A 14805-nucleotide genomic window follows, 5' to 3' on the forward strand; every position below is an offset into this window, starting at 1 on the left:
AAAAAAAGGGGACGGTGGAGGTCTGTGTTTTTGCCACTGGAGTCGCGACTCTCCCCTACCGTTTTTTTTTATAAATATCGCATACTTTTTTAAAAAAATTGAGACTTATTATTAAAAAATTAATTTTTTTTTATGTAAATTTAATAGTTATTCATTTTTTTTAAAAAGAATACGCGATGCTTGTATTCTACAAAAATATAATTACTCTTTTTTTCCTTTTTCTGATCAAGTAAAATATAATTACTCACTCTCTCTATCTTGCCTTATTTCTTCTTCTCTTAGGTCAAAAAAAAAAAAAAATCCTTCTTCTCTGTATATAATACCCACATTTCATACGTACGGAGTTTACACCATATACCTCGCTGCAGAACATACCCTTTCCCCTCTTCCCTCTCAACATTAATGGCGGCGCTGAGAAGACTTGTTGTTCATAATCCTAATTTATCATACGCTTCCCTTCTTCCTCCAGCTCTTCTAATTTGTTGCAGAGGAATAGCTTCCAAGCTTTTCGTCGGAGGTACTTGCTTGTCTATCTCATTATTTCTTTCGTTGATATAGTTTTTTTTTCTTTGCCTTTCGTTGATATTGATTCACTACTTGTCTGACTCCAAACAAGAAGGACAGCGATGGGTTTCACTGTCTATGTACTGTTCCGTCCGGTTTAGTTATTTGAAATAAAACCATAACCTGTTCGACGTAATGTTTCTGCGAGTCTTTCTTGGGCCTTTCGTTCTTTCTTGACTATTGTTTCATTTTAGTCAGATAATGCATAAGTTTCTGACATTTTTATAGAAACGCTCATTTAATCCATCCATAACCGATATGAATTGACTGCGCTATTGGGGCCCTGGCAGGCTAGAGTACACTCAAATTCTATATCAGTTTTCCAACTTCCTTCTACTCTGATGAGTAGTATATGTTTTTATAATTTGTTCACGTCATTTAACTAAACAGCCTTTTATTTTTATTTTCCTGGCCAGAGTTTAACGTGTAGTACATGTAGTATACTGCTGGTACTACATTCGGAATTGGGGATACTAGTTTAGACCAATGAATGGTTTCAACAACTGAACCATTTGAGTCTTTATCTTAGTCCGGTAGCTCTTCCACTGCATTGTAATTTAATAAGGAAAGCACGGAAACCAGAGAGGGGGGGAGAGAGAGAGAGAGCTCCTATTTCGCTTAGAATCTCTAAAACTGCAACTTTTAATGGTGCAGGATTGTCGTTCTACACCACAGAGAAAGGATTATCAGAAGCATTTTCTCAACATGGTCAAGTTATTGAAGGTGACCGTGGGCTTTTTATGTGCTATGGCATTGACTCATTTTGTACTCTCGTCAAGCCAGTAGCAATATTCAGTCAATTAGAGCTTAACACTTTCTTTTTCTTTTTCTTTTTCGGCCAGCTAAAATTGTGACGGACAGAGTCTCAGACAGATCAAAAGGATTTGGATTTGTGACCTTTGCATCAGAAGACGAAGCCGATAATGCCATTAAAGAGATGAATGGAAAGGTCAGCCTCTGTTTTGATTTCCCCATACGACTCTTTTAAGCTTATAGATTCCAAACTAACAGTAACAGATGATTGCTAGCAGACATTGAATGGACGTGTCGTCTTTGTGGACTATGCAAAGCCCAAATCCGATTTTGGGGGTGGAATGCCAATAGCCAGAGGGCCTCCAGAACCGATTGTGGCTGACAATTGATTACTTACATGAAGATGTTATTTGTGCAAGGACCACTATCAGGAATAATTGGTTACCTCATACCTATAAATCATACGCATCTCCGAACAATCTTTGAATACAGTTTTTTTCTCCTTTCGTTTTATAGAAATGTGTGTTAGTGCTGGGAACACAAGATAATTTAGAGTGATGCTCAACTGCTGTTACTTTCAATGGTTAGCCTGTTAAAGAAGAAATGACATTGGATGGTCTTCTTTCATTCATCCTTCTTGTTATATAATTTTTACAAGTTATGCTGTATGGAATAATATTCTAATTGCACTTTTATTCCTGATGTGGCAATTATATATTAGATCAATTTTTATTTTTTTAAAAAATAAATTCAATGGAGAAGTAATAATATCATATATCATCATCGGATAGGAACGATATTAGACTAGTGCAGCATGTCACATGATTTTCTATTTCCAACAATATCATGTCTAGCCTGAATATTCACTTAAAAGATCATTCTGTCTGTAACCCATGCTTATTAAAATCATCGCCTACCAATTTTCTTTCAAGAGTCGTAAACTGTTTTTGTGAATTTAATTTCCCTGGAGGGACAAAAACTAGTGGCCTCACACCTTGCCTCGCTTTTACGACAACCCAACCACCCTACAACTCTAAAACCTCCTAAATTATATTAGAATCTCATTTTTATAGCTCGAAAGAACCTAAACACCTAATGGTTGTTGACAATAGCATATTTACTACCCTTTGTTTGGCACCACGTCCTTGTTTTATCCCTAAACTACATGGTTCGTTTCCAAATTCCTGCATAGCTACGTATGAAGAAAGTAATTTGATTTTTGGTTTGTTCGCTTGACTTGACTTGAGCCCAATTAAAACCGTTACCAATTTAAACTCTTTTGCCAAAGTGTGCTACTTTTATCTAATTCACAGACTTATTAGATAACTAAGACGATTATTAGTTGAGGAAAATATAGACCTTAGCAGCTAGTAGAGTATCATGTTTACAATAATTCCTTGTTTGTATAATTCATGTAATTGCACAAAGAAATGAAATCAGAGTAAAATAAATAAATAAAGACATGATTTTATCTGCACAAGACGAACATCCAAAAACTGGAAAATACCAACACCCCAAATGCCATACACAACGTGTCTAATGTCCCTTCCGTTCTCAACTTTCTCGCTTTTCTCTCCCTCGTTCTCTCCAAATAATCTTGGTACCTTTTCCTTCCCCCCTCCTCCTCTTCTCTCCTTCTTTTCCCTCTTATCTTTTTGCTCTCCAACACCCTCCCAAGTATGGCCAAACTATCCTTCCCGTTCAAATGCTTCCCATCCATGTTTTCCAGATGCAAGCTTACCTCCCTCAGCTGCAGCTCCCCTCCCTCCGACCCGCCGCACATTATCACAGTCCCGCACTGTACGAACTCCGACGAGGATCCTCTTTCACCGGTCATGATCGTCGCGAAACGTACTTGTATCTCTCCGCTCAGCCAGTGCCGCTGAACCGACACTGCCCTGTGGCTCGAGAGGTTAACCGCCCGCCGTCCAATCGGTTCAATCATAATCCAGCTCAGCGCAAGGTCCTTCTCGAGCTCTAGGCAGGCGTCCTCGCAGTCCGGGAACCGTATTGGCGTTGAGACCACGTCTTTTGGGTCCAGAAGGTCAAGCCGAAACGGGGAGCACCGGAACCAGCTGGACACGGTCTCGGTCTCGATGACCTTGCAGAAAACGAGCTTTCCTTTGTAGTAAAGATCGACGGCAGAGATCAGCTCGGGGGGACTAGTGTCGGGGTTAAGCGGGGAGTCGGCTGTGGGGGTTGGATCGGAATTGGTGAGAAGCGGGAAGGAGTCGGAGAAGAAGGAGCGGGACCCGTTGGGGAACGTGGAGATGAGGTGGAGGAGACGTGGCGTGTTGGTTGAGGGCCACGTGGAGTGGCAAATGCTTGTCCAGAGTATATCCTGGGTGCAAAGGGTGTAGAGCTGGGATGATGTACAGGCGGCGGAGGCTAAGGTGGGCCCGTCCAGGCGGGTCAATAGATGAGTTTGAATAATATCAGGATGGATGGAGGAGATTGTGGTGGCGCCGCCTTCATCTACGGTGGCGGTGGTGGAGGAGAGGATGGGTGGCGTTAGAGTAGTAGTGGAGGAGGGAGCCATATTGTATGTATTCACGTAGCTTTGCTTTGCTTTTCACAGTTTGGTGAGGGAGAGGTTTATCATGCCTCAAGGCTTATATAGGATAATAGGAAGGAATGTTGGTGCGAGAGTACTGCTATTTTGGTTTGGTTTGGTTTATTTTGTTTAGACGTGAATGCCCCCCCAATTTTGCAATAATCACGTGGCTACCATTCACTACTTGTCGCAATTAAGTTAGTTGACTGCAGCTGGTCATTGTTAACACGGTTTTATTTTATTTTATTTTTTTATTTTTAAATCCAGTTTTATTGCATCTGGCTTGACCCATTATATATATATATATATTGTTCGGTGACGCAGACGTGTTTTTCCACTTTCTTAAGAAAAGGATTAGGATGAGGGTTGAACTGACCTAAGCAATTAGAGATAACCATTATCTTTGCAGGTTGAAGGGAAGTCTGGTCAGTACGACTGGTGTTTGCGCGCAGGCCAGGATCTGTTTTTTTTTAGCCGGCATGCAGTATTTCTCAGCGCGCTATCTGGAATGAATTAGCCTCTTGGTGCTAATTAGGATGGAGGAGTACGACTACATACAAAATTAATCTTGCATTGGATGAGAACATTCTAGGGTATTTAATAATTTTAATTAATAATGTTTAGAAAGCAATAATTCTAGGGAGAGTAGAATCTGATCCAAATTTCACGTATTGCAAAAACGATGTGTTTAATTGGCTACTGATGATCAGGCTCCACATATTTGCAAATTAAAAGAGTATTTTTTATAGGTTGCCTAATAATTTCTTTTAATGGTTGATAAATACTAAATTAAATGGTATATATACAATATATTGTTGGTAATTAAAAATAGAAAATATTGTTGATGCGAAAAAAAAGTGAATCGTGGAGTACTGCATATATATTATGCATGGGCAAATGAATATTAGTACTTTCAGCCCGGTCATGTGCATAATATAATAATATTGCTCACTCGTTGATTATGGGAATTAGGTAATACATGTTATTTAATTAACGTTATTGCATGTACCACGAAAAAACAAAAAGCATCGATCATGTATTACGCATGCATTATAAACTAATATTATATATATATATATATATATATATATATATATATATATACTGGCATGGTAGTTTAGTCGTTCTTATTTTACATATTTATTTAAAGTCGAAAAAACGTGCAATTAATGAAATGATCATATATATTAATCATGAAGTCGGATTCCTTGTTTTTGTCGCCGGCCATTCATATGGGGGAAGCTGACTCTACATAGGGTATTCGATAATCTGCGTTTTTTATTCACAAAAACATAAAATTAGTAATGCTGGCATGGATACTTCGGCTGAAAAATATACACAAACAAGTTGTATGTTCTGTTTTCTTTCTTCCAATTAAATTTAATATTAATTGAAGTTAGTTGTAGTTCTGTAGAAGATTGACATCACATTTTATTTATAGGGCCGTACAATTTTGCATTGTATTCACAGAAAAATAAGAAAATTGTATCGCCCTATATATATATATATTAATATAGATAGATGTTTGTGTGTGGAGTTTTACTATGTACAAGCAAGTTTGCGTACTAATCTGCGTACTAATGTTGTTGCATTCATATTCTAATTTTAAATTAGTAATATTTTTAATAAAATCTACTTTCTAACCAATCATATTGAATGAGTGCGCGTATTAGTGCGCATAATTGCTTATAATTAGATTTTTTCTTGTGTGCGAATACAATGTAAAATTGTACGGCCCTATAAATAAAATGTGATGTCAATCTTCTACAGAACTACAACTAACTTCAATTAATATTAAATTTAATTGGAAGAAAGAAAAAATAACATACAACTTGTTGCTTTCAATGAGCGCATGGTCTTAGCCCTTTTGAGTTCTAACTTGGATATATACGATCATGACCGAGTACTTTTATTTTTATTTTTATATGATATCATGAATTGCCCCCATCAACATCAGAGACCTTCCAAACTATAAACAGCTTGCATCGAGCTTTTCCAAATCTTTCGTCGGCAAGTCTAGACACGGTACCGGCTCATCGCGATCAAAGCGTGATAATTAGTCATTAACAATACTCATTTTGCTGGGATGATAAGTAACTGTCCTGTCTAATTTACGAATTTAGGTAGCTTAAATATTCCATAAGTTCAGTGAGAGATTGAATATTTGGGCTTGGGGGAATAAATTTTGGATGAAGTGTGATGGTAATTCATTTTTTTCTTAAAAAAAAAGGGTTGAGTCAATAAGGTATACAAACTTGGATTGGAAAGCATGCACTTTTCCAATCCTATTGACCCATTGACTCCCTTGGTACTGTAATCTGTGGGATCTTACACAAGCACTGCTTTTTGGATCATTGGTAGCTTTAGCAGAGATATGATCAACTGATCTCTTCTAGTATAATAAATACCATAGAAGTATTAGTTTCGTTGTGAACAATTAACTTCATCACCAAATGGCCTCTTTCTACTCCCTTTTGAGGGGTCAGATTCTCGTAATTGATCTATCACCATCTCATGATCAATGTAATATTTGTTTTAAGCGCCACTTTGATTCGGTATATATATATATATATATATATATATATATATATATATATATACACACACACACACATATATATTGCAAGAGTACGGATCGATCTTAGAGCTAGCAAATAGTGGGCTTTGGTTTTGGGGGGTGCTACTAGGACCAACCCAACCCGACCCGACCCGTCTTAAACACGGACCAAACCGATATGGGCCGACCCGACCCGAGATTGAAAGGGAACCCAAATCGTATACAAACAGATTCAACAAAAACCTTACAAATCCCACTATCTCTATACAATCCGATCAAAACCCAGCACTGCCGATACAAACAGAGCTCATTTTCTCAAGAATTCATGGATAAATGCACAATCAGGCAAAAATTACAAATCCCATGAACAGAAACCTTAAACCACTCCATTCAAATTCCATGAATGCTAATGCTGTCAGACCGCTTCAATTTCTAACCAGAAACAGCACGAATCGTGTTGCTCTTGCTTTTAGTCTTTGGGCTAGCTTCCTCGTCTTAGGCCCTCGCTTGGTTGCTTCATATGGTTGGTCCTCTCTCATGACCCATCTTTTTTTATTAGTTGAAAATATTATGAAGATAGCTACCGCCGCGTGGTGGTGAAAATCCTAAGAAGAGCGAGTGAAGAAGACCAAAGACGACGAAAAGGACAAGGGCGACAACGGCGCCGAACTTGAACTTGAAGAGGGAGAGGTCGCGGCTCGACTCCTTGAGGCTGGTCTTGACGCGTTCCATCTTTTTGGTCTTAGATTTCTTGGCGATCTTGGCGGAGGATTCGATTTTCATCATCTCCAACTTCTTGGCCACGACGTTGAGGCTGTCGAAGTACTTGAAAGAGGAGAAGATCTGAGGAGAGGCCGTGGGAATAGGTGGTTTGTTTGGCAGATAGGAAAGGGCGAGAAAGTGTTTTCTTGAGAGTTCTACGGGTTCAAATTTGACGATTTGAAATGAATTTGAGATTGCTTATAAATTTATAATATCGGTTTCAGCGGGTTCGACCCGCAAGTTGCTCCAACGCTTTTTTTGGTCGGGTCGGGTCGGGCCGCATAGACGGATGGGCCGAGTTCTAACTTTTTCTGCACAGGCCTAGGTTCTATGGGTTCCGGTATGCTTTTAGATTCAATAACTTGTATGAGGCCATTCTAGCTATGGGCCTAATGCCACTGACGCGGGGGAAAAGAAGTAGAAGATATTTAATTACTCATGGCCGTTATAGGTAATGCTTCCCCTCCATCATTGATATGATTTTAGTATGGTGTCAAGGGACATTCAATTTGCAACTTTGATACATGCCTTGATAATTAACATTTGAGAAGAATGAATCACCTTCTGGCTTGTACATGAAACATAAGAGGAAATGCACACCTCTCGATTCATCCTCGGCCACAATTCACCCAGGCATTTAACTGACATGTCCTCAACTCAGAACACTACTTCCTCTTCGTCTAGCGATGTTTCTTCCAGACCTCCCAAACCCTAGCCCTACTCTCACGCCTCCCTCCTCACTGCAAGAGTTATCTTCATCTTCTCTACCTTATACTCAGCCTCCCCTTCATCCCATGGTTCCTTGGTCAAGGGTTCACATACAGTGTCCAAAAAAAGGCACCAATGGTACAATACCTTGGCCTCCACCGCGACCCTCTACCTCTTTCATAACTCCCTTTGTTTCCTCTTCGAGAGTCATCCCTGAAGAACCCAACTCATTCTCTGAAGCTTCAAAATAGCCCGAGTGGAGGTCTGCTATGCAGATTGAGTTTCAAGCCTCGATTCAAAATCAGACTTGGGAACTTGTCCCCCATTCCTCCAATCTTAATGTATTGGGTTCCAAGTGGGTCTTGAAGACCAAAAGGTGAGCTAATGGGACCTTGGAACACCGTAAAGCACGACTTGTGACCAAGGGCTTCCATTAGTAGCTTGGGGTAGATTTTTCTGAAACCTTCAATATGGTTATCAAACCTGTAACCGTTCGCCTCCTTATTAATCTTGCAGTCTCTAAATAGTGGCCATTTCACCAACTAGACGTGCAGAACGCATTCCTCCATAGAGATCTTGAGGAAGCTGTTTTCATGAAACAACCGCCTGGATTCCTCCATCCTTATCATCCGAACCATGTGTGTGAGTTAAGAAAATCCATTTATGGATTAAAACATGCCCTTTGGGCCTAGTTTGCAAAGCTTACAGAGAAATTGCTTGATTTAGGGTTTCATGGTTCTCGCTCTGATAGTTCTTTGTTTATTATGAATACTCAATCTGATTGCATTTATCTATTGATATATGTTGATGACATAATTGTCACTGGTTCAAGCTCTGCTCTTATCTCTGATTTTATAGCTTCTTTTAGTTTGTATTTTCCAGTAAAAGACTTGTGTCTGTTGCATTACTTTCTAGGGGTCGAAGTTAATTGTATGTCCTCTGGTCTTTTTCTATCTCAGTCAAAATACATCGTTGATCTTCTATTACGTACTAACATGCATAAGGACAAATCTGTTTCAACTCCTATGTCCACCTTTGTTCAACTTTCTGCTCTTGATGGACATACATTTGAAGACCCCCAACTATACCAAAGTATAGTAGGGAGTCTTCAATACTTGTATTCACCTGTCTTGATATATATTTTGCTGTAAACAAGGTGTGTCAATACATGCATTCTTCTCACCAATCCCACTAGTCAGCTGTTAAGAGAATTCTCAGATACCTTCAAAACACACAGCATTTGGGTTTTTTTTTTTTTTTTTTGCTTCTTCAACCTTTAAACTATCTTCATTCTCTAATGTTGATTGGGCAGGATGCCCTGATGACCGCAAGTCCACAGGAGGCTTTTGTGTCTTTTTTGACTCTCATCTAATTTCATGGGGATCTAAGAAACAAGCAACCATAGCTCGCTCATCTATTGAAATAGAATATAAGTCAGTGGCCAACACGGCCTGTGAGGACCTTTGGCTTCAATCTTTGTTAAAAGAATTAGGCATTTTTTTTACTGACTCACCTACTTTGTGGTATGATAATTTAGGAGCTACTTATTTGGCTGTCAACTCTATTCTTCATGCTCGTACCAAACATGTGGAGTTAGACTACCACTTTGTTCGTGAATGAGTTGTTGCCAAGACACTGCAAGTCTCAAGCGTCACACTTGCCTCTGTGCAACTTGAATCACGGGAGGATAATAAGGCACCTTAGTCAACTGCAGCAGCATAAGGCTATGCCCCTCACTTGACAGTAGCAGTGCAATGCACCGCACCAACAATGCACAACACACTCAATACACCACAAAGAGAATAATCTGGAATGTTATAGAATCTAGACTATAACAGAATGTAATAGCTAGAGTGACATCTATCAAAATATGATAGGAGAAGGAATTAAGGTTGTTATGAACATTTTCTATAAATAGTATGATGTAATACATTTTTCAATGTATAAAACGTGGAATCCGAAAGCATCTCTAAGTCTGCATTGTGTTAGACTTTTCCTCAAACACCTTATGTCCTTCCTAGTATTTTCAATTATTCAGTACGGTTTCACGGGCCTTTCCACAGCTTCTTGAGAGTGCTTAAGCTTTTGAAAAAGCAAAAAGCTACCTCGTTGTCCCTTGTTAACCAAATGCTAGTTCAAGTTTTTTTTTTTATCAAGAGTGATGCTAGATACAATATCTTTAGAGTGTACAAATCATGCCCATGTATTCTTTTTGAAAAAAAGTAAAATCTAGTGCTATTAAAAAATAACTTTTTTAAGTGAGTCATAGATATATTATCTTTTTTCAAAAGAATATGGTAGGCTTACACATCCAAGACTGTAAATATTATTTATCTACCATCAATTTTGTGAAATGGGTTAGATTTAATTGGGCAGTGCTATAGCCATCGAGAGTGGCCCCGACATTGTCCACCAAGAAGGCTATTTTACTTTTTTTTTCATGTATTTTATAAACTCTTTTAAACATTTTTTTTAAAACTCACAACATCATTAAAAAATACTTACTTAATTACTAAGTAAAAAAAAAAAAGTATCGGTAGAAATGCTCGGGATCCAAAATCAAAATGGGGACCCAGGCATTTCTCGATTTAATTTTGTTGTGGCTTTTGAAGAAGCACACCAAGGGTAATTTGTCATAGCGCAGCTCAAAGTTCATGTACTTCGATAGTTTTGGAAAGGAAGAATAACCATTGTCTTAACTACCGTTCAGTGGGATATAGGAGCAACTACTCAACCTTCCGTAAATCAAGAAAAAACTTCTATAGATGCCAAAACCCGTATTTTTCCTAGTCGACTGAATATCATTGATATGCGTTTTGGCAGATAAAATCATCCACATAAGGAACTTGCCGGACTAGAAGCCGATGCAAATTTGGTACAGCCAGCCGATGTTATCAATTGTGAGTGGTCACATGAATTTTTCATTTCTTTGAAAGGCTTAACGGTACCTGATGATCAGTTGGTTCTGAATCCTTTTGACAAGAGATGAGCATAGAGGAGTTCATTCCATGTGTCTGGCACTCCAGGTAGGCACCAATGGCTGCAGTCTTGTGGAGCTAGAGCTGGAGTCCCTGGCTCGCGATTCTTTGAGGGGTGACCATCTTTCCTAAATTCTGTTAGATAGGTGATGTTTAAGTACTGGATCATCTTGCTCTTTCCATTCTTCATCTGTTTGATTACATTGGAAATAAATACATTATTCAATGGTTCAGCTTCCAGCATTGTGCGGTTTGTTTCTGGTTCTGTATTGTTACTGCATAAACCCCCGCCATCCCATGTGCCATTCCTGCAAAAATTATACACGCGTGACAGGTTCAAGTAGTCAAGTACTGTGTAATCAAGGGCAGTCTTGGGGCTGTGTGAAAGTAGTAGTACTGGTGAATATTGTTACTTAAACCATACACAAATAAAGTTATTCTTTGTTACTTTTACGGGACTTGCCTGAAATGCACTGGGGAATAGCTACGAAAGAATGTATGACTCCTTTCAGGATCTAAATTTTGTAATGCCCAAGATTTCCATGTTAGTAGAGACCTCCAGAATGCTTCCATCACCTCCATTGTCATGTTAACTTTGCCTCCTTCCTGAAAATAGCAGCCCCTGAAAACACAATAGTAAGTGTAGGCAAGAAACATGATTTATTAGCTTCATGATCACTAGTCTCTGATTTACTACGTACGGCATTTAGTTACCACATAACAAAGGATGACAAAAACTGAAGGGAAATTAGGTTTTGAATTCAATATATATGTATTAGATTATATGGAGGCTCTTACGTACATACATCTTTACAGTTTTGTCTTCGTTCCACCAATGTCCAGCATTAAAAACTAGAACATCTGCTCCTGACCACTGTTTGGAGTACCAGTGCAACTCGTCAACCCGGACGGTGGTCCGGACTTGGTCCGATGAGTTCCGAGGTGGGCGGCCTATGACAACAAGAAAAGGTGCCCTGTAGTATTCAACTGTGAGGTTGTAATCATGGAACCGCATGGAGAGGAAGCCCTTGTGTTTTGTTACGGGGTTTCCATTTACTTCATATATTCTGGATTTGTTGGAGACTGCTTCTCCAAGCATGCACAGCAAAGACTCCCACTGGTTTCTTCCAATAGAATCTCCGGCAAACACTATACGCCCATTTCTGCTTCGTTCCAAGAGCTCGCTTGCATTAAATCTATGATTTGGGGAAAACAAAACATGTTCTTTTATGTTTTAGAAATTACTAACTGAAAATTTCCTTAAATTTTCAGAAGAAAAAGCAAACTAATTGAAAATTTCCTTAGCTGTTCCGAAGAAGATCAAGCAAACTTAATGAAAACATCCTATTTTCCAAAATAAATTAAATTAAATCTTTTTTTTTTTTTGTAATTTTGGTTTTTGTCCTTTGAGAAAGCTAAAAGAACAAGAATTATTATACATAGCATTCCGCATGCCACATATTTTTTAATTATTTTTTTTTTATTTTTTTCTGTGGTGTATGGATGATGAGTAGAACAACTCAATTAGTTTATTAAGAATAAAATAAGTTAAAAATTTATAAAATAAAATATATAAAATGTGTGGTGTGGGATGATAAGTAGCATCCCTAAAAAAAAAAAAATATTTTTTTAAAAACTCAACCAAACAATAATATCGTGTCTTTCGCAATTACAGAGGATAAGGAAAGAAGGATATTTTCTAATTGCCAATTTGGGTGCATGGATTCGTGGATGGTGTATTATCAAGTAGTGGATGTGTGATTAGGCAGATGGGATCCATGTGCATCCTTTTGCAATTGAAGGGGAACTACAAAAGATGGATTTTTTTTTTCCCAGCAATTTACAGTTATACCTAGTTTTAAAAAGATCAACTACACGATGTGACGAGGTTATAAAGCAGTTAACATGACACCATCCACAAAACAAAATGAACTTAATTATTTTCTGAATGAGAACGGTAAAACCCACTAATATGGTTCTGAAGTTATCGTTCCCACGTTTTTGGGGATTCAGCTAACAAAGATTGAGGTCCGACCGAGATAATATCAAATCAATGATTATCAATTTAATTCCATGCATGGCATGCATGAACAGAGAAACTCCATTGTCAAACCATTACCTTGGAAGATCACAGCCCTCTGGTTGCCACCTCCAATTGCGGTAATCTTCGTCTTTCCGGCCATTTTGACTGCACCGGAAGCCAGGATCAAGAAACGGGCAGTTCTCAGTGTATGATCGAAGCCGGTAGCTTTCATCCCGAACCCATCTGCCATTAGAATAGTCGCAAGCTTCTAGCGATGGCTTTTTGTTTGGTAGGATTTGCGATAAGAAACCAATACGAAGAATTGACTGAGAATTAAGAGGGATTACAAAACTAAAAATAACAACGGAAGAGATCAGAAGAAAGAGAAAAGGAAGTGCACATTTAAGTTCTCTTTTGGTTAGGATGGGGAAGAGGCCGAGAAGCTGGAGCTTTTGTGCTATGGTTAATTCCCGAGAGGCGGGTTGAAGATCCATAAGAAAAGGAAGGAGTTGAAGAGGTCATTAGAGAGGCCGAGAGATAGAGAGAGATTAGGCAGTTGTATGCATGAGGTCAATAATGAAGTGAAATTAAGAGAGGCTCGTGATCACTGATCAGGACGTGCATGATGGGTTTTTCTTGGAATTTATCCCTCGTTCCCTTTAACAAAATTTTTTATTTTATCTTATCTTATATCATCTGATCATTACAATTTTTTTAAATTTTCACATAAAATATAATAAATAATTCAATTTTTTTAAATTTAAAAATAAAAATAATATTAAAAAAATATAATCGAATAATATTTTATTCAACTTTCAAATTTTATCTCAACATATCTCATCTTATCTCATTTTATCTACAAAAAATACCGACTCTTATTAAAAAGAGACTCCAAATTAACTTTTGTTGTCGTTGTTTACGTGAAATACGCACAGATGTTGCCGCTAAAAGGTGGACTGCATGTTTAATAAAATTCTTTAAAGAAAAAGAATATTCTAATAGTAATTAGGTTGGAAAACATCAAAATCATTCGATTATAAAACAGTAGTTGAGATCATAAGCCGATTGGTCAAACATAACAACATTCTTTAAAAAAATGATCGTTTAAAATCTCTCTCACCCCCCATATTCAGGGCAATATCATCGATATTTCAAAATAAGTATATTAATGGATATTCAGTCATTATGGTTTATCGATCCTTTATCACCATAATAAATTTTGAAATTGACATCAAGGCGATAAGATAATTAAGTGGAAGATCAGATAATTTCCGAGGCGAATGACTGTTTAATTTCTCAGTGTCACAGCAATTTGCGGCTATTTAACAGCGGCCCATTTAGCTGTTACATTCTGGTGTTATTAGACAAAACGACTCACCGTTCGTATAAAATGCACGCGAATGACTGATGATGTTTATAACGTAATTAAGACAGTCAAGGACCTCTCACTCTCAGCATGCGAATCGACGGGTCTGGCCCGAAGCGCTAATTTATGGAGGAAGAGGGCGGAAAATGTACACGGATTGGACGGCGAGACGGGGGTGCCCACCACGGCCGGTAACTTTGCTCACCTTTTTGCGTTATGGGATGTGGCTTGAATTTGGTGCTTTCTTGTATATTTTCGGCCGGTTGATTTGTTGGGTTTTTTGTTTGATTCTTAGTGGGTTTGTTCGATGTGGTTTTTTGATTGATTGACTCTTAATGATGCTGGGCTACTTGGCTCATTCTTATTAGGCTTTCTTTCCTGTTTATATTTTTAAGTATATGTACTCAAATTGGTAACTTTAAGTTTGTAGCGACAATAAGGCTGTGTATATATGCACTTCTCTTCGGCGAAGGATGGGTTGGTTGACCTGCGCTATGGCATTTCCAGGGTGGTGGAGCCCGGTTCTACTCCAAGGCCTTG

At 38.3% G+C, this 14805-nt stretch overlaps 3 protein-coding genes across 3 annotated transcripts; 1 reads left to right on the plus strand and 2 right to left on the minus strand.

Moving 5' to 3' along the window:
* Positions 1 to 271: 271 nt before the first annotated feature.
* Positions 272 to 1944, plus strand: LOC121265512 (small RNA-binding protein 11, chloroplastic-like). The gene is made up of 4 exons (XM_041169165.1): positions 272 to 517; positions 1219 to 1287; positions 1407 to 1513; positions 1596 to 1944. The coding sequence occupies exons 1-4, from the start codon at positions 403 to 405 to the stop codon at positions 1704 to 1706; spliced, it is 402 nt and encodes a 133-aa protein (XP_041025099.1). The 5' UTR covers positions 272 to 402; the 3' UTR covers positions 1707 to 1944.
* Positions 1945 to 2735: 791 nt separating this feature from the next.
* Positions 2736 to 3922, minus strand: LOC121265513 (probable F-box protein At2g36090). The gene has a single exon (XM_041169166.1). It carries the CDS (start codon positions 3854 to 3856, stop codon positions 2786 to 2788), a length of 1071 nt encoding a protein of 356 aa, XP_041025100.1. The 5' UTR covers positions 3857 to 3922; the 3' UTR covers positions 2736 to 2785.
* A 6849-nt stretch (positions 3923 to 10771) lies between these two features.
* LOC121265515 (protein trichome birefringence-like 9) lies at positions 10772 to 13393 on the minus strand. Its single transcript, XM_041169167.1, has 4 exons — positions 12996 to 13393; positions 11683 to 12072; positions 11340 to 11498; positions 10772 to 11184 (listed from the first exon to the last, which is right to left on the minus strand). Exons 1-4 carry the CDS (start codon positions 13391 to 13393, stop codon positions 10854 to 10856), a joined length of 1278 nt encoding a protein of 425 aa, XP_041025101.1. The 3' UTR covers positions 10772 to 10853.
* Between the last annotated feature and the right edge of the window lie 1412 nt (positions 13394 to 14805).

The sequence above is a fragment of the Juglans microcarpa x Juglans regia genome, chromosome 5D, assembly GCF_004785595.1.
Source record: "Juglans microcarpa x Juglans regia isolate MS1-56 chromosome 5D, Jm3101_v1.0, whole genome shotgun sequence".
Classification (NCBI taxonomy): Eukaryota; Viridiplantae; Streptophyta; class Magnoliopsida; order Fagales; family Juglandaceae; genus Juglans; species Juglans microcarpa x Juglans regia.